This window comes from Penaeus monodon, chromosome 18 (assembly GCF_015228065.2).
Source record: "Penaeus monodon isolate SGIC_2016 chromosome 18, NSTDA_Pmon_1, whole genome shotgun sequence".
Classification (NCBI taxonomy): domain Eukaryota; kingdom Metazoa; phylum Arthropoda; class Malacostraca; order Decapoda; family Penaeidae; genus Penaeus; species Penaeus monodon.
In genome coordinates, this window is record NC_051403.1 from 2,757,724 (window position 1) to 2,781,261 (window position 23,538).

Here is a 23,538-nt window from a genome sequence, read left to right on the forward strand (position 1 = left end):
CTGCTCATCGTAAATCAAAACCTATGCTCATATGCATATACCCAGATTCGAAGCCTCTAAAAAGAGAGGAGAAAAGAGAGAAGAGGGGGGGGGTGGTTAAGTGTTTAACAAGTGATTTGCGGTCCCCCCCCCCCCCCCCGTCGAAGCCCGGCCGCCCATTGTGCCGATCAACTTTAAGCGCTTGACGAGGGCTGGGGTGGGGGGGGGGGCATGGGAGCCTTTATAATTAAGAATTTATGTATGCTTGTGTATTTGTCATTAGTCGTTACATTAATTTTTTATTCCTCTCCTCTCTCTCTCTCTCTCCTCTCTCTCTCTCTGTCCATCTCTCTCTCTCTGTCATCTCTCTCTCTCTGTCCATCTCTCTCTCTCTTCCATCTGTCTCTCTGTCCATCTCTCTCTCTCTCTCTGGTCTCTGTCCATCTCTCTCTTCTTGTCCTCTGTCCATCTCTCTCTCTCTTTTTCTCTGTCCATCTCTCTTCTCTGCTCCTGCCTCTCTTCTCTCTTCTCTCGTCCATCTCTCTCTCTCTGGTCTTTTCTGTCCATCTCTCTCCTCTGTTCTCCCCTGTCCATCTCTCTCTCCCCTGTGTCTCTCTGTCCATCTCTCCCCTCTCTCTGGTCTCTTTTCTCTCTCTCTCTCTCTCTCTCTCCCCTTTCCCTCTGTCCATCTCTCTCTCTTTTCTCTTGCCCTCTGCCCATCTCTCTCTGCCCTCTCTGCCCCATCTCTTCTCTCTCTCCCTGTCTTCTCTGTCCATCTCTCTTTTCTCTGTCTCTCTTTTGTCCATCTCTCTCTCCTCTCTCTTGTCTCTCTGTCCATCTCCTCTCTCTCTCCCCTCTGTCTCTCCGTCCCTCTCTCTCTCCCCTCTGTCTCTCTGTCCATCTCTCTCTCTCTCTGTCGTCTCTCTGTCCATCTCTCTCTCTCTGTCTCTCTCTGTCCATCTCTCTCTCTCTGTGTCTCTCTGTCCATCTCTCTCTCTCTGTGTCTCTCTGTCCATCTCTCTCTCTCTGTGTCTCTCTGTCCATCTCTCTCTCTCTCTCTCTCCTGTTCTCTCTTCTCTTTTCTCTCTCTCTCTCTCTCTCTCTCTCTCTGTCTCTCTGTCCATCTCTCCTCTCTGTCTCTCTGTCCATTCTCTCTCTCTCTCTCTCTGTCTCTCTGTCCATCTCTCTCTCTCTGTCTCTCTGTCCATCTCTCTCTCCTCGTCTCTCTGTCCATCTCTCTCTCTCTCCCTCTCTCCCTCTCCTCTCCCCTCCCCTCTCTCTCCCTCCCTCCCTCTCTCCCTCCCCCCCTTTTCTCCTCCTTCCTCTCTCCCTCCCTCCCTCTCTCCCCTCCCTTCCTCTCCCTCCCTCCTTCCCTCCCCTCTCTCTCTCTCCTCGTCTCTCCCCTCCCCCCTCACTTTCTCTCTCTCTCTTCCACAACCTCTCTCTCTCCCTCTCTTCCCTTTCTCCTTTTCTTTGTTTACTCCGGAACTCGGAGAGAAAAGCTTAACCCCTTTATATTCTTATCCGCTTTATTACTGATAAGGTATCTGCCGTGAATTAGCTTGTAGAGCGATAACATATTGACATATTGTTTATTAAGAGCGAGCGATTGATAATGGCTCGGTTGGTAAAGGGTATGTCGATATGCCATGGGTATGTCGATATGCCATGGGTATGTCGATATGCCATGGGTATGTCGATATGCCATGGGTATGTCGGTATGCCATGGGTATGTCGGTATGCCATGGGTATGTGGGGCATGAGGACCTTCTGAGTAGCGATTCGGTGGACATCAGAAAATACGCCGAAGATCCTCACTATCAGGGCCCACGCACGACGCTCTCCCTGTCTCGCAAACGGACTGCGGAAGTTAATTGGCTCAGTGCATTGCCGCTGTCCATACGCTGTTTGCCTGTTTGTGCAGTTTCATTGGGCAAGTGTCAGGAGTCCTTCGGTATGGTCATACTTCCTCTTTCCCTTCTCTCGCTCTCTGGCTCTCTCTCTCGCTCTCTCTCTCTCTCGCTCTCTCTCTCTCTCGCTCTCTCTCTCTCTTCGCTTCTCTCTCTCTCTCACTCTCTTCTCTCTCTCTACTCTCTCTCTCCTCTCTCTCTCGCTCTCTCTCTCTCTCGTACTCCCCCCTCTCTTCTCTCTCGCATCTCTCTCTCTCTCCTCTCGTCCTCTCTCGTCTCTCTCTCTCTCTCTCGCTCTCTCTCTCTCTCCCTCGCTCTCTTCTCTCTCTCCGCTCTCTCTCTCTCTCCTCTCTCTCTCTCTCGCTCTCTCTCTCTCTCGGCCTCTCTCTCTCTCGCATCCTCTCTCTCTCTCCTCGCTCTCTCTCTCTCCTCGCTCTCTCTCTCTCTCTCTGCTCTCTCTCTCTCTCCCTCTCTCTCTCTCTCTCTCGCTCTCTCTCTCTCTCGCTCTCTCTCTCTCTCGCATTCTCTCTCTCTCCTCTCTTCTCTCTCGCTCCTCTCTCTTTTTTCCCTCTCTCTCTCTTTCCTTCTCTCTCTCTCTTCGCTCTCTCTCTCTCTCCCTCTCTCTCTCTCTCTCTCTCTCTCTCGCTCTCTCTCTCTCTCGCTCTCTCTCTCTCTCTCCTCTCTCTCATAGCTTCTCTCTCTGCTCTCTCTTCTCTCGCTCTCTCTCTCTCTCGCTCTCTCATTCTCGATCTGCTCTCTCTCCTCGTCAAGTCTCTTCTCTCGCTTCTCTCTCTCATCCGCTGCTCTCGTCTCGTCTCTCTCTCGCTCATCCTCTTCTCTCTCCCTCTCCCTCTCCCTCTCCCTCTCTTTCCCCTACCCTCTGCCTGTATGCATGTACCAGTAGGAATATGTACATCGCATATACCGTTGGAAACAGGAAATGCGTACTAGCTATTCAAAAAATGGAAGAAAAGCTATACTCGCTCAAAGAAGATTTTTTTTATAATTTTACATTTACAAATGTGATGTGTTATTGTTGAAGATATACAAGGGTTCATTTCGGGCCCTGATGTTTGAGCAGCTGTGCACCCCGCTTTTGATCTAGGGTCCTGTGCATGTGTGCGCCGCATGTAATGTTTATACTGTGCGTAATCTATATATTGTACATTCATGCATGCAAGCACAGTACGGACAGTATGCGCTTTTTGTAATGTGCAGTATGTACTGGATGTAAATATATGGTATGTACTGGATGTAAATGTGCAGTATGTATTGTATTCGATAGGATTACATAGCTATAGGTAATGTTTGTCTGTATGTAAATCATTCCATACACGTGCGCGGATGTGGACTACATCGAGCAGCATTCAGCCAAGCACGTGGACCTCAGCCCAAGGTCAGCGAAACCTAGAAATAGGGATGCAAGGCAGATGACTTGTATAGCATTAAGTGCATCGGGAGGCGGTTGCTACCTGGCCATAGTGGTGGTGTTGCCACCTGGATGGTTAAATGCTGTTGCCAACCAACACGAACTGCGAAAGTGTTGCCAGTCTGGGCGAATGGGCGTGCTTCTGTGTAGGTCTGCATCTATGTGTATATCTTTCTCTCTCTGTATCTGTGTTTATTTTCTGTATCGTATGTGTATGCGTGTCTATATATCTCGTGTATCTGCCAGGGAGAGGGAGGGAGGGAGGGAGGGAGGTAGGTAGGTAGGTAGGTAGGTAGGTAGGTAGGTAGGTAGGTAGGTAGGTAGGTAGGTAGGTTAGTTGGTTAGTTGGTTAGTTGGTTAGTTGGTTGTTGGTTAGTTGGTTAGTTGGTTAGTTGGTTAGTTGGTTAGTTGGTTAGTTGGTTAGTTGGTTGGTTGGTTGGTTGTTGACAGAGCATACATAGCAAACCTTCAATAAGACTACATTCATTGTAACAACCCCACACCCCTATCGTCACCTCAACCCCAGATCATGGCGGTGGGGGTCACTCCCACCCCATTGGCATCCCATTTCCACTCTCGCCCTCCCCCCCTTTTCCCCTCGTCCTCACCCCTTTTCCCCTCGCCCTTTTTCCCCTTACCCTCGTCCTCCCCCTTTTTCCCCTCGCCCTCACCATCGTCCTCACCCCTTTTCCCCTCGCCGTCCTCACCCCTTTCCCTCGCCGTCCTCAACCCCTTTTCCCCTCGCCCGTCCTCACCCCTTTCCCCTCGCGTCCCTCACCCCCTTTTCCCCTTCGACGTCCCTCACCCCTTACCCCTCGGCCGTCCTCACCCTTTTCCCCTCGCGCCTCACCCCTTTCCCCTCGCGTCCCACCTCCCCTTTTCCCCTCGCCGTCCTCACCCCTTTTCCCCTCGCCGTCCTCACCCCTTTTCCCCTCGCCGTCCTCACCCGCACCCGTTTTGCTGGACGTGCTACGGGATTAGTTTCCCCTCGGCCCATCATCTCCTGGGGTCCCCTTCCCGCCCCTTCTCCCCTTTTTCGTTCTCTCCTTTCTATCGCTCTACATGCTCTGTTCATACCCCCGCATTTATCTTCTTTTTTCCCTCTCCTCTTTTTTCTCTCCTCTTTTCTCTCCTCTTTTCTCTCCTCTTTTCTCTCCTCTTTTCTCTCCTCTTTTCTCTCCTCTTTTCTCTCCTCTTTCTCTCCTCTTTTCTTTCTCGCTTTTTTTTTCTCTCTCTCTTTTCTCTCTTTCTCTTTTTTCTCCCTCTCTTTCTCTTTTTTCTCCCTCTCTCTCTTTTCTCTCTCTCTTTCTCTTTCTCTCTCTCCTCTCTCTTTCCCTTTCTCTCTCTCTCTCTTTCCTCTTTTCTCCCTCTCTCTTTCCTTTTACTCTCAAGAGGACGTCTTTCTCTTTTCCTCTCTCTCTCTCTCCGTTTTCTCTCGTCTCTCCTCTTTTCCTCTCTCTCTCCTCTTTTCTCTCCTCTCTCTCTCTCCTCTTTTCTCTCTCTCTCTCTCTCTCTTTTTCTCTTATTTTTTTTCTCTCTCTCTCTCTCTCCTCTTTCTCTTTTCTCTCGTCTCTCTCTCTCTCTTTCTCTTTTCTCTCTCTCTCTCTTTCTCTTTTCTCTCTCTCTCTCTTTCTCTTTTCTCTCTCTCTCTCTTTCTCTTTTCTCTCTCTCTCTCTTTCTCTTTTCTCTCTCTCTCTCTTTCTCCTTTCTCTCTCTCTCTCTCTCTTCTCTTTTCTCTCCTCTCTCCTCTTTTCTCTCCTCTCTCCTCTTTTCTCTCTCTTCTCTCTCGTCCTCTTTCCTCGCTACTCTCTCTCTCCTCTTTTTTTTTCTCTCTTCTCATCTCTCTTTTTCTCTCTCTCTCGTCTCTCTCTCTCTTTTCTCCTCTTCTTCTCTCTCTCTCTTCCCTTAACTTCTCCCATCCTCTTTATTCCCCTCGCTTTCCCTCTTTCTGTTTCTGCGCCCTCCCTCCTTCCGCTTCTCTCATTGTCCCTGATTCTTCGCCTCACACACTTCCCCCCCCCTCTCCCTCCCACTCCGCTGCTCTCCCACTGCCTTTCCCATTCTCCCAGCCTTCCATTCCTCCTCTCTCCCTATTCCTGCATCACTCCTCCCCCTCCCCTCTTCCTCCCCCTCTTCCTCTTCCTCATCCACCCCCTCTTCCTCTCCTCTTCCTCTTCTCTTCTCCCCCTCCTTCCCTATTCCTCTTCCACCCCCTCTTCCTCTTCCTCTTCCACCCCCTCTTCCTCTTCCTCTTCCACCCCCTCTTCCTCTTCCTCTTCCACCCCCTCTTCCTCCCCCCTCCCCCCTCCCCCTCCCCCTCCCCCCTCTCGCCCGCGCGCCTTTATTTGTAGGGCAGACCTTCATCTACGTTATTTCCTTCCTCCCTCTCTCCCTCTCTCCCTCTCCTCTTCTCCTCTCTCCCTCTCCACTCTCTCCCTAACTCACCCTGCTCTCCTCTCTCCCTCTCTCCCTCTCTCCCTCTTCCCCTCTCTCCCCTCTCCCCTCTCTCCCTCTCCCCCCTCTCTCCCTCTCCCCCTCTCTCCCTCTCCCCCCTCTCTCCCTCTCCCCCCTCTCTCCTCTCTCCCCCCTCTCTCCCTCTCCCCCCTCTCTCCCTCTCCCCCCTCTCTCCCCCTCCCCCCTCTCTCCCCCTCCCCCCTCTCTCTACCCCCTCCCCCTCTCTCTCACCTCTCCCCCCTCTCTCTCTCTTCCCTCCCCCTCCCCCTCTCTCTCCCTCTCCCCCCTCTCTCCCTCCCCCCTCCCCCCCTCTTAGTGCCGCCCAACACAACCCGATCGCTACGTGCCGAGTGCCATGTCCCGCGTCTTTCTTGGCCGATTTCTTTGGATAATTATTTTTTCTTTTCTTTGTTTTCGATCTTTCCCTCTTTCTCTTTTGGACGGGTGTTATTATTATTATTATTTTTTTCTTTTTTTCTTTGGTCTGCTTTAGCCGTTTTACTCTTGCTCCCTCTCCCTTCTCCCTCCCCCCTTTTCCCTCCCTTCTCTCTCCCCCCCTTTTCCCTCCCTTCCCCCTCCACCCCTCCTCCCTCCCTCCCTCCCTTCTTCCCATCCCTCCCTCCCTTCTTCCCAACTATCCTCCCTCCCTCCCTCCCTCCCATCTCCCTTCTCCTTCCCCTCCCTATCTCCCTTCCTCCTTCCCTCCCTCCCTTCTCCTCCTTCCCTCCCTACCCTTCTCCTTCCCTCCCTCCCTTCTCCTTCCCTCCCTCCCTTCTCCTTCCCTCCCTCCCTTCTCCCTTTCTTTCTCCCGCTCACCAGCATCGCGTGTCAATCTGAAGGGAGAGAGTAAGTGAGCCAGAGAGGCCATAGGCGTGGCCCTCGATGTGGCCATCACAGCACGCCACGTTTCCCTCTCCCTATTCACCCTCCTCCTCCCTCCTCCATCCTCCTCCTCCCTCCTCCCTCCTCCCCTTCCCCTCTTCCACCCTCTTCTCTCTTCTCCCTCCTTCTCCCTTACCCTCTTCACCCTCTTCTCTCTCTCATCTTCTCTCTCGCATCGTCTCTCTCTCTCTCTCTCTCTCGTGTCTCCTCGTCTCTCTCTCTCCTCTCTGTCTCTCTCATCTCTCTCGCTCTCCCTCTCTCTCTCCTCCCTCTCTTCTCTCTCCCTCTCTCTCTCTCTCCCTCTCGCTCTCTCCCCTCTCTCTCTCTCGTCTCCCTCTCTCTCTCTCTCCGCCGTCTCTCTCTTCTCTCCCTCTCTCTTCTCTCTCATTCCTCTCTCCCTCTCCTCCCTCTTCTCTCCCCTCTCTCCCTCTCTCTCCTCTCCCTCTCGTCCCTCTCTCTCTCTCTCTATCCCCCTCTCTCTCTCCTTCTCCCCTCCTCTTCCTCTCTCTCCCTCTCCCTCTCGCTCTTCTCTCCTCTCTCTCTCTCCACTCTCCCCTCTTCCTCACCTCCTCCCTCTCCCTCCCTCCCTTCCTTCTTTCGCCTCCCATCTTCGCCACAGCTATGCCAACGTTCCCACACCTCTGGGACGAAGCGATGACGCAAACGTTTTACACGCATCCACGACGCTGCTGGGATGCAGTTTCAGAGGACTTTCCCATTCGCTCCCCCTCCCCCCTCTGTCTTTGTCTGTCTTTGTCTGTCTGTGTATCTGTGTCATTCTCTGTTTGTCTGTCTGTGTGTCTGTCTGTCATTCTCTGTTTGTATGTCTGTGCGTCCGTCTGTCAGTCTCTGTTTGTATGTCTCTCTCTCTCTCTGTTTGTATGTCTCTCTCTCTCTCTCTCTCTCTCTCTCTCGCTCTCTCTCTCGCTCTCTCTCTCGCTCTCTCTCTCGGCTCTCTTCCTCGTCGCTCCTCTCGCCGCTCTCTCGCTCGCTCTCTCTCTCGCTCTCTCTCTCGCTCTCTCTCTCGCTCTACTCTCTCGCTCTCTTCTCTCGCTCTCTCTCTCGCTCTCTGCTCTCGCTCTCTCTCTCGCTCTCTCTCTCTATCGCTCTCTCGCTCTCTTCTCTCGCTCTCTTCTCTCGCTCTCTTCTCTCGCTCTCTTCTCTCGCTTCTCTTCTCTCGCTCCGTCTCTCCTTCTCGCTCTCTCTCTCGCTCTCTTCTCTCTTCGCTCTCATCTCTCGCTCTCTCTCTCTCTTTCTCTCTCTCTTTCTCTCTCTCTTTAGTATATACATTCCTCTGTGCATCACGATTGCTATTCACTTTTTTCTGCCTTTATTTATCTCCCCCTCTCAATCTTTTCATCTCCTTTTTCACCCCTTCTGCTCCTCCCTCTCCCTCTCTCCATCATCTTCCCCCTCCCTCTCCATCATCATCTTCCCCCTCCCCCTCTCCATCATCATCTTCCCCCTCCCCCTCTCACCTTCTCCCTCCCTCCCTCCCCCTCTCACCTTCTCCCTCCCTCCCTCCCCCTCTCACCTTCTCTCTCCCTCCCTCCCCCTCTCACCGTCTCCTTCCCCTCCTCCGCCCCCTCTCACCTTTCTCCTTCCCTCCCTCCCCTCTCAACATTCTCTCTCCCTCGCCTCCCCCCTCTCACCTATCTCTCTCCTCCCTCCCCCCCTCTCACCTTCTCTCGTCCCTCCCTTCCCCCCTCGTCACTTTCTCTCTCCCCTCCCCCCCCCCTCTCACCTTCTCTCTCCCTCCCTCCCCCCTCCCCCTCTTCTCCCGCAGTTTTCGTAAGAGGCAAGATTTTTTAAAAAGAATTTCCGCCTGACGGTGACCTGTTAGTAGGAAGGTCATTCGTTGGCTGTGACCCCCCTCCCTCTTCTCGCGCCCCCCCCCCCCTTTTGGGCTGAATGTTAGGGAAGCTCTTCATCGGGAGAGTGGGAAGGGGCGAGGAGAGGGAAAAGAGAGAAGGAAAGGGGGAAAAGGGAGAGGGAGAGGGGAGAGGGAGAGGGAGAGGGAGAGGGAGAGGGAGAGGGAGAGGGGAGAGGGAGAGGGGAGAAAGGAGAAAGGAGAAAGGGAGGGGGAAACGAGGCCACAGCGCTACAGACCGCGAGTGAGGGAGATAGAGAGAGAGAGAGAGAGAGAGAGAAAGAAACCTTGGCAACACTGCTGCTGATCCCGCGTTGGTCACGTGAACAATTCTCCGTGTGTGTACACGCGCGTGTGAAAGTGTTTGTGTTTAGTTTGTGTAAGTATGTCTGTATTTGAGTGTAAGCCTGTGTGTATGTACGCGTACATGTGGGTACTTGTGTGTCTTCACGGCTATAAGTGCATGTGTGATTTTTGGCTATGTCCGTGTCACTCGCATGTGCGCGTGTGTGAATCATGTGGGTTGTATGCGTGTACACGTGGGCATGTGTATCTGCTTGTAGACGCGTGTCCATGTGAGCATATATGTGCGTGTCGCTGTCAATGGGTACTTTTCAAGGGTTTGAAAAGAATATGTATATTTAATGTCGATCAAATATAAGGTAACGGAAATACCTATTATAAATGGGTAATGGTGAGCGAAATCTGCTTCCTCCAATAAGATCCAAATAGGGTCGGGCAGTGATAATGGCATCTTGGCACTTTGGTATAGGGCGGTAAATGGCGGCACGTTAGATAGTGGTATTGTGGTTCTTTGAGATGGTTTGAGGCCTGTGTTTATGGAAGGGTCACGTGGCTCTGTGTTCGTGTTGTGGTATTTTGCCGTTAGGGCATAACTTTTGGTTTCCATGTCGTATCACGGCGCTGTGGTATGCGCTGGGCACCGTGGAATGATTTGGTGCCGTTCGTGGTATTGCAGCTTCGTTGTACCGAAGGTGTGGTCAGTTGCTCAGCTGTTGTGGTGTGGTCCGTGACTGTATTTTGGTATTTTGGTTCATGCTGTATAGTCTTTGAGTGGTACCACCATTCTGAACGACAATAGGTTATACCACGGTGGTGAGGTTCTGGTTCCTTGGTGACGGGATGTCTGGCCAGAGTGGTTACATAAGGTCATTTGGGTGACGTCACGAGCCCCAAAGGTCACGGTTAATGAGTCGAGGAAGTTATTTTTCTCAGTAATGATGGCGATGGCGGTTAGCCTGATGGTGGGGGTGGGGGTGGTGATGGGGTGGTGATGGGTTGGTGGGGGTGGGGATAGTGATGGGGGTGGTGATTGTAGTGGTAAAAGTGATGGTGATGGATTTGATTTATGATGATACTTGCACTGTGAGCAACAAAAACGATTTCCTAATCGAAATATGAACTGTTTGCTCTAGGACGTAATATTGCTGATTGAAATTTCCTTACCCGAAATTTGATACATTTAAGATATCGAGCGGATCTTCCTCGGATCAAATAATGTGGTAAAGATTAAAATACGGAGATTCAAGACACCAGAAAAAGAAAGTTAAAAATGTCCATGAGGCACTATTGGGTGAGTGATGTGATGAATTGAGTGATGAATCTACAAACGAGTGATGAATACGGGTGATGACTGTAGCCACGCGAGTGATGAATACGGGTGATGAGAGGGGGTCGAGTAGTGATGATGTGCAAGTGATAATGCTTTACAAAGAAGTGAGATGACACGGCACTTGTTGAAAAAGCATAGGTGTCTGGGGGGGGGGGGGTTGTTGTTCTCCGCTGACGTCACTGGGTCTCGAGAGCATGACAGTTCTCGCCTTCCCTCAGCAGCTGCTTCTGTTTTCCGTGGCGGAGGGCCCTCTCGCTGGCCTCTCTCTCGGTCTTTGCTTTTCTCCTTCAGCTTTTTTGCTCTAACATTCGTGTCCTTCTCCCTTTCCCTCTCCCTCCGTTCCTTCTTCCTTTCCCTCTCCCTCTCCCTCCGTTCCTTCTCCCTCTCCCTCTCCCTCCCCCTCTCCCTCCGTTCCTTCTCCCTCTCCCTCTCCCTCTCCCTCCGTTCCTTCTCACTCTTCCCTCTCCCTCCGTTCCTTCTCCCTCTCACCTCTCCCTCTCCCTCCGTTCCTTCTCCCTCTCCCTCTCCCTCCGTTCCTTCTCCCTCTCCCTCTCCCTCCGTTCCTTCTCCCTCTCCCTCTCCCTCTCCCTCTCCCTCCGTCCCTTCTCCCTTTCCCTCTCCCTCCGTTCCTTCTCCCTCTCCCTCTCCCTCCGTCCCTTCTCCCTTTCCCTCTCCCTCCGTCCCCCTCCCTCCGTTTTTCCCGGACAACGGTGATTATAATCAAGGCTGCATTAACCCATATTAGCAGAAGGGCCTTTTCGGCGGATTAGCGAATCGGTCCAATTAAGCAGGTGATTAAGCAGGCAGTAGCAATTAACAGCAATTTCCCGGTAAGCAGACAGTGGAGCGATAGCGCGCGTCTTTTCCCGTTTGTTAGTCTTGCTGGTTTTCGCGTCTCTCGGTGTGAAGGATTTCTGAAGATTTGGTAAATTATTAAAGTAGTTTACTGTACTGTAAAGCGAGTTCATAGTTTGCGTCACGTATTTGTACGGATCTTTTTTTTAATGTTTCTGATATGAGGAATTTGTCTGTCTGTTTTTGTCGGTCTCTTTGCCTATCTCTGTGTCCATCTTTCTCTTTCTCTGTGTCTGCATCCATCTTTTTTGTGCGTGTGCGCGCGCGCGCCTGCCTGCCTGCCTGCCTGTATCCATGTTTGTGTGTATGTGCCTATATCCATGATTGTGCGTGTGCGTGTGCGTGTGCGTGTGCGTGTGCGTGTGCGTGTGCGTGTGCGTGTGCGTGTGCGTGTGCGTGTGCGTGTGCGTGTGCGTGTGTGTGTGCCTGTATCCATCTTTCTCTCCCCCTCCCTCCCTCCCCTCCCCTCTCTCTCCCCCTCCCTCCCTCCTCCCCTCTCTCTCCCCCTCCCCTCCCTCCCCCTCCCTCCTCCCCTCTCTCCCCCTCTCTCCCCTCCCCCCCCCTCCCTCCCCCCCTTCCCCCCCTCTCTCCCCCTCCCCCCTCCTTCCCCCTCTCTCCCCTCCCTCCCTCCTTCCCTCTCCTCTCCCCCTCCCTCCCTCCTTCCCTCTCTCTCCCCCCTCCCCCCCTCCTTTCCTCTCTCTCCCTACCTCCCTCCTTCCCTCTCTCCCCCTTCCTCCCTCTTCCCTCTCTCCCTCTCTCTCCCCCTCCTCCCTCTTCCCCCCTCTCTCCCTCCTTCCCTCTCTCTCCCCCCCCCTCCCTCCTTCCCTCCTCTCTCCCCCCCCCCTTTCCCTCCCTCCCTCTCCCCCTCCCCCTCCCCCTCCCTCCTTCCCTCTCTCCCTCTCCCTCCCTCCTCCCTCTCTCCCTCTCCCCCCCCTCCCCTCTCTCCCTCTCCCTCCCTCCCTCCTTCCCTCTCTCTCTCCCCTCCCTCCCTCCTTTCCCTCTCTCTCCCCCCTTCCTCCCTTCCCCCTCCCTACCTCCCTCCCTCTCTCTCTCTCTCTCCCTCCCTCTCCCTCTTCTCCCTCCCTCTCTCCCTCTCTCCCTCCCTCTCTCCTTCCTTCCCTCCCTGCCTCCCCTCCCTCCCTGTTTACTCACTGACGATGAGTCATTCAAGCTACCTACGTAGTAAACAGCTGTTGAAGTCGTGTGTTTGTTTTTGTATTTGTTTGTTGTTAGGAGGGAATTCATGTTCCGTGTATAAAGAGAGGAAAGAGAATCACGTGCTGTTCATGTGAATTTCAAAATCACGATTTGGTGGTTTCATTTAAGCCTACGTTTGCTCTGCGAATTCTAGGGGTGTTTGTCGGGCTTTATAAATCTTGGTTTGCGTCTTCGTTTTAGGAATTGTTAGTGCTGGTTTGCCGATTTTTTTTTTGCTGCTTGGAGAATCCCGCCAGGTGAGGCTGTCGACCTCTGAAAGGGAAGGCGGGGGCGCACGCTTGGGGGGGGGGGGGGGGAGGGTCTTCATTTATTTGTACTCGCTCTCTCTCTCTTTTCTCTTTTTCTCTTTCTTTCTCTTTCCTTCTGTCTCTTTATCTTTTTCTTTTTCTTCTTTTTCTCTTTCTTTTTCTTTCTCTCTCCCTCTTTTCTTTTTTTTCTCTCTCTCCCTCTTTTCTTTTTCTCTCTCCCTCTTTCTTTTTCTCTCTCCCTCTTTCTTTTTCTCTCTCCCTCTTTCTTTTTTTTTCTCTCTCTCCCTCTTTTCTTTTTTTTCTCTCTCTCCCTCTTTTCTTTTTTTTCTCTCTCCCTCTTTTCTTTTTTTTCTCTCTCTCTCTCTCTCTCTCTCTCTCTCTCTCTCTCTCTCTCTCTCTCTCTCTCTCTCTCTCTCCCTTTCCCCCTCTCCTTCCCCTCTCCCTCTCCCTTTCCCTCTCCCTCTCCCTTTCCCTCTTCCCCTCCTCTCCTCCTTCCCTCCTCCCTCCCTTTCCCTTTCCCCTCCTCTCCTCTCTCTTCCTTTCCTCTCTCTCTCTCCTCTCTCTCTCCCCCCTCTCCCTCTCCCTCTCCCTCTCCCTCTCTCTCGGGCAGCCCCGGGGTCTCACTCACGAGGCATACTCATTTTTATTTTTATTTACTCCATTTTCTTTCACTCCAACAGTGTCGCCCTCGTATTTCGTGGTCAAGGCAGAAGCAAAGCACAGGTTTTCTTTCCTTTCCGATTAAATGCAGAAACGCACACGAATACAGTTAGTTACCATCGCACTGAAATTCGCACTCGCAATCGCTCCACACCTGTACCTGCTGGTCACATTAGCGTCCTGATGTTATGAGTGCGAGTAAGATGCAGACTGTAAATATAGTTGTGTAACATTCATGAACCGAATTCAACTCGAAAGGAATTTAAACCGCTGTTCTTACGTTCCATTGTATTAGGATGCATTATTTTTTTTTCTCCTCCTTTTTCCACCCAGTTGAGATTTCACAAAAGACGTTTGCACTCTCCCATAAACGTGCAGTCGTTGCATTTTGGCTCGGCCGATTTCACTTGTTTGCAACCTGCCGAGCGTGGGAGATTTATTTTCTCGGGAGAGTGGGCATCCTTCGGCCGCGGAGTTGCCAGCTCGCGTGTTTTTGTGCCGATTTGTGTCGGGATTTCGAGGCGGAGAGTTGGCATTGCGGGCCCGAGTTGCCGGTTCGTCTATTTCTGACGAGGTGTCACGGAGAACCTATTTATTTATTTTTTCTGACCTTGGAGCCGCTCCAGGCACGCTCCTGAAAGTATCCCGATCGTTGATATTTATGATTACGTGAAACAAAAAGTAAATGGAAAGGAAAGGGTTATGAAAACAGGAAAAAAGGCACATGCCCAGCAAACCTTACCTGTCACTGACAATGACACGGAGGAAAACCTTGTATTTTGTCTTAATTGAACAAGAAGCCGAGTTTGGCGTGGAATTAAATGTGGGTTTTGTAATCAATCGTTCAAGGTGATTGTGTAATGGCGATAATCCGGATTGACACCAGAATAACTGTGATAATTGTGTAGTGTGACAGGGACTCTGATTGTTTTAAATTACGGTTGTTTTTGCGATTCTAGGATTGGTTTTATATTTAAAAGCGCTTTGTAACTGAATCATTTTTTTTTATAATTAAACTGATATGACTTATGACTCTTACGATTCACTGAGGTCGAATATTTTGATTAAATTATCTTGTTACTATTTAGTCATATTTTTTATTCTGCATTTCTTTCTGATTTTATTCTCTTCCTGAAAACGTCCTGAAAACGTTTATGAAGCGCCTTTTCTTTTCGTAGCGAATGTTGGTGAGTTAGGAGACAGACAGACAGACAGACAGACAGACAGACAGACAGACAGACAGACAGACAGACAGACAGACAGACAGACAGACAGACAGACAGACAGACAGACAGACAGACAGACAGAGAGAGTGTCAAGTCAAAGCACTTTATTCCATTAATTACAATGGTTCTTCTTACATAGATAGTGACATCGTACAGTAATACAGAATAAGTAGAAACAATAGTAAATACAATGGTAGGAGAGATATAAAATAAAATAAAATAGAATAAGATGGTCACATCATTAGAAATAATGTTACATGGCTTTGCATTGTATTTAAAAGCCTGATGTCATTGACAATTTAAAAGATGTTCCTTTAATTTCTTTTTGAAAGTAAGCAGGTTGGAGGTGTTTCTAATATATTGTGGTATGTTGTTCCAGATCTCGGGTCCTCGGATTTGCATTTGCCTTGACCCTGTTTCCGTGTATGATCTTTTGACGTGTAGAGAGTTAATCTGTCTGGTTCGTATGCCTGTTTTGTTACCAATTGTTTGTAGAGGCATTAACCAATGAGGATAGTCGCCCTTTATGAATTTATGAATGAGTATACATGTATCAAATTGACATTTTTGCTGAACTTTTAGCCATTTCATTTTCTTAAGTGGGGGTTATGGGGTCATGTTTATTTACGTTCCCTATTGCCACTCTTGGCGGCAAAGTTTTATAGTTTTTGTGCTTTTAGTATTTGAGTTTTTTTGGTTGAACCCCATATGTTGGAACAATAGTTTATAATGCTGAGTGCAAGGAACTGTGCAACAATAATTCTAGTCTCAGTGGGGATTTTGTTTTTATGTGAGTTAGGTATATCAGCGTGCCTATTACTTTTTTGTGAATGTTGTCAATGTGTGTCTCGAAAGTCATGTATCTGTCTATGTGTGCTCCTAGTTTTTTCACAGAAGTGTTTGGGTTTTAAATTTTTGATAGCCTTCAAATTCTATAGTTGTGTTTAAAGGATTTTGGCTATGTGTTGCCGACTGCCTATAAAGATGCATTGAGTTTTGTCAGATTTAGTTTGAGGCCGTTTTTGTCAAAATATATTTTTGCTTTCTGTAAGAGTACTGTTGAGTATTTCTTATAAATTCATTTAGATTGCTTACAGGGGCAGTGTGAAGAATCTGAGAATCATCGGCATATTGGACCAGGAGGCAGTTGTTTGCAATGGTTGATAGATCGTTTATGAATATAGTGAACAAGATCGGGCCTAATATGGAGACTTGTGGGAACTCCAAAAGAGACTGGTTTTTCTTATTGAGATTTTTTACGAATTTTTGACTGATTGCGTTCTTGTGGATGAAAACTTCTAACCAATAGTTTCAATTCCATGATTTTTCTTTTGTTCAGCGGGATATCATGGCTGACACTGTCAAATGCTTTTGAGAGATCACACAATGTGAGTAGATTTATTTGATTCTTGTCTTGTTATCATAAATATTTTTTGTGATTTTAATAAGGCTGTTTCGTGGATAATTTACTTCAAAACCCATGTTGCTTTTTCGGAAAAGGTATTAGATTCTAAGAATTGTTGATAGTTGATTTGCAACAATTTTTTCTAGCACTTTAGATATTACTGGGAGAAAAGTTGTAGGAACGATAATTGTTAAATTGTTCTGCATCTCCTGATTTGGGAAGATGGGTGTTATGTACCATGTTTCCACAGTGATGGGAAAGTACCAGTGACTATAGATGTGTTTATAATGACAGTTAAATAGAATGCAATTGCGGGTAAGCTTTCTTTGATGAATCGAAAAGCAATGTTATCCACTCCTACAGCATTCGTTTCACGTAAATGTTTTAGAGAGAGAGAGAGAGAGAGAGAGAGAGAGAGAGAGAGAGAGAGAGAGAGAGAGAGAGAGAGAGAGAGAGAGAGGAGGATTTTTTCTCTTTATTTCTTCTCTCGTCTTTCTCGCTTAAAACTGCAAAACAAATGTTTCCTGAGAAGTATAAAAAAACGGAAAATATTTATGAATACCAATAGATTAGGAAGCAAGAAGGAGAAGGATAAAGAAGGAGAAGAAGGAGAAGGAGAAGGAGAAGGAGAAGGAGAAGGAGAAGGAGAAGGAGAAGAAAAGTTTTTTTTTTATAGACAATGATGATAATGGTGTGAATGATAAGTGATGATAATTAGGATAATAGTAATGATATGGATGTTAATAACTTTGATATAATGGTCTAAGGGAGAACTAGACTTTTTTTTTTTTTTATTAATTAAATTATTATTATTATTATTTTTTTTGTACATTTCCCTACTTTTTCTGCAATTGCAATAATTGGTTTTAAGTGTTGATATCAGTTTGATTAACTTTCGACTTCCTTTCTCCTCCGGCCTCCCGCGCGGTGGCGTAGGCGGGGGATAGCATTATCATCCTCCTGTAGATAGGTGAAAAGACCAAAAACGAAAATAAAGAAAAAACATCTATATAAAGCTAAAACGGTCAAACAAACCCACGAAAACAAACGGTAAGCAAGGACAGACTAAAAAAAAAACAAACAAAAACATGAAGTAAACAAACACAAAAACACAGTAAACAAACACAAGACCCACCCCCCCCCCCCCCAAAAAAAACAACAAAACCACCCCCCCCAAAAAAAACAACAATAACACCCCCCCCCCCCAGCAAGAAAAAGACCCACAACCCCAACCCACCACCCACAACCCACCACCCAACCAACCGCCGGAAGACCCCCACCGACTAACCGCCCCCTCCCCCTCCCCCCAGAGCTCTCGGAGGAGTGGCCCAGCACCCGCGAGCCGGTGCTGGAGGGCGTGACGTTCTACTGCAAGTACCTGGGCTCGACGGTGGTGGACGAGCCGAAGGGCGAGGCGGCCACGGCGGAGGCCATCAAGCGCATCATCCACGCGGCCAAGCAGAAGGGACGCAAGCCCGAGCGCGTGAGCGTCCACGTGTCCCTGCAGGGGATCCGCATGTCCGACACGGCCTCCAGCGACACGCTGCTCGAGACCTCCATTTATAAGTGAGTATGGAAGGGGGTTGGGGGAGGGGGGGGATTAGGGGGAGGGAGGGGAGGAGGGTTTAGGGGGAGGGGGAGGGGAGGAGGAGGGTTTAGGGGGGAGGGAGGGAGAGGAGGAGGAGGGTTTAGGGGGGGAGGGAAGGGGGAGGAGGAGGGTTTAGGGGGAGGGGGGAGGGGGGGAGGAGGAGGGTTTTGGGGGGAGGGGAGGAGGGAGGGAAGGACGGATTGAGCGGTTGGAGGGGAAAGAGCAGGGGTTAGGGGGAGGGGGCAAGGCAAGGCTTGGCTTGGGGAAGAAGGCGAGCTTTTGGTCACTGTCTATTCATCAATTTTGAGTTCAAGGGATCATTTTGCTCTGTGTGATGTATGGTTTTGTGCGTTTGTTTTTTTAAGTATGATTTACTTCATCTCGAATCTCATGATTATACCAGAGATAAAATTGAGAATATAGAGGGTTTCTCGGTTTGTCTTTTCCCTTTCTCTTTCCTCCTCGTTTCCCCTCGTTTTTTCTCTCGAGTTTATCCCCCTCCTCGTCGACCTCCCTCTCTTTGGCTTCTTTTTCCTTTTTCCTTTTTTCCTCTTCCTCCTCCTCCCCCTTCTCCTCCTCCTTCTTCTTCTCCTCCTCCTCCTTCTTCTTCTTCTTCTCCTCCTCCTCCTTCTTCTTCTTCTTCTCCTCCTCCTCCCTCCTCCTCCTCCTCCTTCTTCTTCTCCTCCTCCTTCTTCTCCTCCTCCTCCTCATTCTTCTTCTTCTCCTCCGTCTCCTCCTCCTTCCTCCTCCTCCTCCTCCTCCTCCTCCTCCTCCTCCCCTCCTCCTCCTCCTCCTCCTCCTCCTCCTCTTCTTCTCCTCCGTCTCCTCCTCCTCCTTCCTCCTCCTTCTCCTCCTCCTTCCTCCTCCTCCTCCTCCTCCTCCTCCTTCTTTTCCTCCCTCTCGTCCTCCTCCTTCTTCTTCTTCTTCTTCTTCTTCTCCTCCGTCTCCTCCTCCTCCTCCTCCTTCTTCTTCTTTTTCTCCTCCGTCTCCTCCTCCTCCTTCTTCTTTCTCATTTTCTTTTCCTTTTTCTCCGTCGTCTTCTTCTCCGTCCCTTTTTTCTTTCGTTCTCTTTTCCTCTCTCCTTCCTTTGGATGGAAAATAAAGTTCACAGATAAATGGTAGCAATGTGTTATTTTCGATGCGATTACTATCATTATCGCCAGCGGAGCAGAACTGGTGGTATTAACAGCACTGCAATAGAGAGAAACGGTATTAAACATTTAGAAGTAAGTCGTAAGGGGGCAGCCACTTCGGTTAATGAAACAGGTTGTTGGTATCGACAATAACATGGATAATCCCTTTACACGTTGACGCATCACGCACTATAATCTTACACGGGCTACTTAAATTAACACACGGATTAACCCTTAGGACACTTGGCCTCCAGCTCACGGCAATAGCTTAATGTTCCAACTATCCCTTTGCCGGTCGCGTGCTGTTGTTTCCGTCTCTCTCGTTCCGCTTCTGCCACCACGCTCTTGGTTCCTGTGTTAGGTATGGGCGGGGTCTCCCTTTGCAAATGGCTTCACGGGCACTCTCGTTCTGATTGATTGATTGATTGATGTGGCGCGGTTTCCCTTGATCGCGCGTCCCCGTTGGTATGATTTGGTTATGGATAATTATCTTTGGTATTTGTAGAATTTCGGGGATTAAAAAAAAAGGCCGATTAAGTTTAGTAAACAAGAACCATACTGTAGATAAGCATAATATAGATGCCACCCACTATCAAACTTGTTTATCTTTCATCTTTCAGATAATCTTGAAAAAAAAATGCATTCTTAATTTATGCAGGCTTAGTTGAGAATCCAGCAGATATATTTTGATGATAACCATAATTATGCTGGCAACATCCTAGATTCCGAAATTCAGCTTTTTTTTTTTTTTTTTTTTTTTTTGAGAACGGCAGACCTTCACTGATTTTGTTCCTTCGTCTTGCCTTGAAGCTGATGGCCGTCTTACGCATCATGTTCAGGGAAATTGTTATAACAATAATTGATATGAAATGATAAAACCATATAAAGAGAATAAAAACTAAATTCTGATTATGAAGCATTCCAAGTCTCGGAGGGTTACCTTGTGCGATTTTGTCCCAGGATGGTTTGGTATCCGTGGCCTTTTTCATGATTGGGCCATACCCGGGGTGGGGTAAGGGGGCTGTGTTGCCGTATTTGGTTTTAAGACCTTTGGGGGGGGGGGGCGTTCCTTTATTTTGCGTAGTTTGATCCGGTTCTGGTGCTTTGTTTATTTCCTTCTAGATCCGGTTTGATCCGGTGTTAATCTGGTATGTTTTTCTCTATTTCTCGTAGCGCGTCGAACGTGACGCTTGTTTCTTTGTAAATCACTGTTCTTGCTAATGTGGTGATCCCACTAGTTGTCACAGCCGATGACGCTAACTTAATTCGTGGGGAACCTGCTGGTGGCAAGGGTCACGGGCGACTTTTTGCTCGGGAACAGTGGAGGCGTATGGAGAGTTTTTGCTTCGAGGTACTCACATTCGCTGATCAGTAGTCACTTGAACGAAACATCTTTAACGACGAAGCCAACACAAAGGTCAAGGACACCGAGCTTTGCCACGACGTGCCACAGAACCGAGGCTTGCCGCTGGCACCGCTGGCAACCGCTGGCACTGTCACGTTTGGTCTCCTTCCGAGACTCGCTGCGTGTTTCCCAAGCGTCAAGAGAAGCTTGGTTGCATCCGACAAGACCAAGACATCAACTTGACCTGAGATGACCTGCCAGGGTCGTTGCGCAGCGGTAAGCTGTTTGGCGCCTGCTGGTCCTGAGGTCCCTAAGCATGCGTTGTAATAAGTAGGTGACGTGAGCTAACGTATTTGATACAAGGACGAGCGATCATGGTATTAGTCTTCTTACAAAAGAACGAAAGCAAGGAGCCTGAACAAGGTGCGATGCAAGGGGGACCTCCGTCACTGCAGCCTCGGAGGGACCTAACTTTTAAATATTCCCTTGAGTGGGACAAGGGTTGAGGTCTGAAGTGCCAGGTTGGTTCTAGGCATTAGAGGCGCTGCTAACAATTCTCAGATCTTCTCGTCATTTGATCCGGAAATGACGAAATTCTTCAAGCGACCGTTTCCGATAAGCGCGCTGGCACTCGGGGCTAATAATCGTTCCGGCGGCTCGGGTCCGTCTGCCTCTCCCGGCGGCGTCAGCGAGCGTCCGGCCGAGGGCGTCCGGACGAGGCAGACGCGGTTGTTCTGTCCGACCGCCTCTCCCTTCAGTGGTGGCGGTCGGTCTGTCGAGCCCTTGGCCTGCAGGGCAAGGGAATAAGTGAAGATAGAAGCGAATGGAGTATACAAGTACAGCAGTTAATTTAAATAAGTGAAGCGAATGAAAATACAGTGAGTAACTAAGTAGGCGAAAAAATTGCTTGTTATTCTTTTATAGATTGATAAATAAACTGGATTCTGTTCCGTCTCATCCCATTCCATCCGTCCACTTACTCACCCCACCCCCCCGCCCCCCCCCCACCCACCCAAACACCCACCCAAACACCCACCCAAAACCCACTCAAAAATTCCCCCAATCCTCCCCCCCCTCCCCCCTTCTCACCCACCTCACCCCACCCTTTTCACCCACCCTCCGTCCATCCTAGTGTGCACCTTTCCTCCACTGAGGCCGGCAAGATTCCTGCTCCGGCGTGGTGCTACTTCCGGTTGGAAAGCTCGGCCGGTCATTCGCATGTCCGTGCTGCTGGGTGCACATCGATTAGCTTTCGTCTGATGTCAGTGTCCGGCCCTTTTTCGTCGCTTGATGTCAAACGGCGGGAAGCTTTGTTTTTGTTTGAGTTTTTGTTTTGTTTGTTTGTTTGTTTCTTGTTTGTTGTTGTTTTCTGTTGTTTGTTGTTTTCTGTTGTTTGTTGTTGTTTTCTGTTGTTTGTTGTTTTCTGTTGTTTGTTGTTGTTTTCTGTTGTTTGTTGTTTTCTGTTGTTTGTTGTTTTCTAGTGTTTTGATGCCATGACTCCTTTGGTTAGTGATATTTTTATATTATATTTGTTATATTTGTATACCTTGATTTTCTTCTTTATGATTATATTGTTGTTGTATCATTACCATTATTTTTATTATTATGGTAGTAGTTGTAGTAGTTGTGGTTGTGGCAGCATTAATATAAAGAAAAAGAAAAAAAAAAAAGAAAAGAAAATTATATTTAATATTTTATTGATTATAATTTCATAAATATATATTTTATGATAGATATATTCTAATATAAATTTATATATTTTTATTATATAATATATTTTTTTTTTATTTAATATAAAATATAAAATATTAAATTTATATTTATAATTTATATATATTTATAAATTATTATTTTATTATATTATATTTTTATATATTTATTATATTTTTATTATTATATTTAAAATATATTTATATTATATTTTTATTCTATTTTTTTTATTATTTAATATAATAATTTATATTTTAATTTAAAAATTTTTATATAAAGTTTTTTTATTATATATATTTTTTTATATATTATATTTATTATATTTATTTCTTGTTTTTTAAATTTTACTTTCTTTCCTTTTCTTTTTTTTTCCCCTTTTTTTTTTTTTTTTTTTTCTTTTTTTTTTTTTTTTTTTTTTTTTTATTTTTTTTTTTTTTTTTTTCTTTTTTTTTTTCTTTTTTTTATATTTTTTTTTTTTTTTTATTTTTTTCTTTTTTTTTTTTCTTCTCTTTTTTTTTTTAATATTTTTTACCCGCTCAAAAACCCGCCGATCGTTTTTGCGCCGTGGCCACTTCTCCCTCGATGCCACATGGCGCGTCGCTGCCACAGGAAGAAATGCAAAGTGTGACAGGTTCCTGGGGACTTGTTCTTATGCGAGTCTGAAATCTGATGTGTTTAATTTTCTGCATTCCCGGGCTTTATTTACGGGCTGCTTGGTTGGGAGGCGGGGGGTGGGGGAAAGGGGATCGGTGTCGTCTTTTTTCTTTCTCTTTACCCTTTCCCTCCCTCTTTCCTCCTCTTCCTCCCCCCCTTTTCGCCGTTCCTCCTCTTCTTTTACTTCTCCCCCTCCCCCTGTCGTCGTCTTTTCTCCTCCTTTTTTATTGTTTTTTTTTTTTTTAACGTGAAAAAAATTAAAATATGTTGAATTCGGTTAATTAGGGATCGAAAAATGCTGGAGTACGCCGTAGACTTTATTTCAAATGTATTTATGCATATTAGCATGTCTGGCAGTGCGGACATGGCGGTTTGAGAGGCAGGGAAGGAGGCAGGGAGGTTAATGTGTTGTGTTGTGTTTTTTGGTTGTTTTTTTTTTTGGTTTTTTTTTGGGTTTTTTTTTGTTGTGTTTTTTTTTTTTGTGTGTTGTGTTTTTTGTTTTGTTTTTGTTTTGTTAGTGAAGTTTTGGGTTGCCCAGAAAGTCTTAACCGACTAAGTTTGAGCTAAACATAAATATAAACTCGGGTATAGTGTGGGATTCACCAAAAGTTGATTATCGTCATAATTTTTTTATTTCCCCGAAAAAAATTTTACTGTGCCCAAAGACTTCGTGCCAAATTTACCTTTCTTGAGTAACTTATGCCTTTTGGGAAAACAAAACTAATTAAAATTGTTTTTGAAAGGCGGGTTTATGCAAGGATGGATGAGGGGGGAAGGGGGGGGGGGGTGGAGGGGAAGGGAAGGGGAAAGAAAGGGGAAAAGATAGGGAAGAGATGGAAAGAAGGGACTGGAAGAGGAATGGAAAAGGAAAAAGAGGAAGGGAAAGAAGGGGAGGGAAGGGGAAAAAGAGATAGGGAGGGCGAGGGGAGGGGGGGGCGAGTGTTTACAAGGGGCCCCGGGGCGCAGCCAGGGGGCCAGGGGGCTGGCACCCTCGGAAAGGGTTTGACTTTGAAAGTTCGCTTTCTGCCTGAAATTCTTGTCTCGTCTGTTGGTTTGTTTTGCACCATTTTCTCTCTCTGCTCTCTCCAGCTTTTGTTCTCTCTCCTCTCCCTCCTCTCTCTCTCTCTCTCTCCTTTTTCTCCTTCTCTCTCTTCCTCTTCCCTCTCTCTCCCCCTCCTCTCTCTCTCTCTCTCATTCGTTTTTGCCCTAGTTCCCCTTTAGTAAGAAACCCTCCAAAGAGTAACCCTTTTTTAACCCGCTTTGTTCGAAGAGCAAAATCTAACGTATCATGAAATAAAACCAATAATGTTTATTCCCCCAAAAAGCTATGGGGCCCCCG

At 47.8% G+C, this 23,538-nt stretch overlaps 1 protein-coding gene across 1 annotated transcript in view; it reads left to right on the top strand.

Annotated features, from left to right (window-relative positions):
- The window catches only part of LOC119584194 (low density lipoprotein receptor adapter protein 1-B-like), a 48,314-nt gene that overhangs the window by 5,654 nt on the left and 19,122 nt on the right, over positions 1-23,538 (top strand). The window contains exon 2 of the mRNA XM_037932695.1: positions 17,080-17,335. Within this exon, the coding sequence (XP_037788623.1) occupies positions 17,080-17,335 (256 nt within the window). The remainder of the gene's footprint in view (positions 1-17,079; positions 17,336-23,538) is intronic.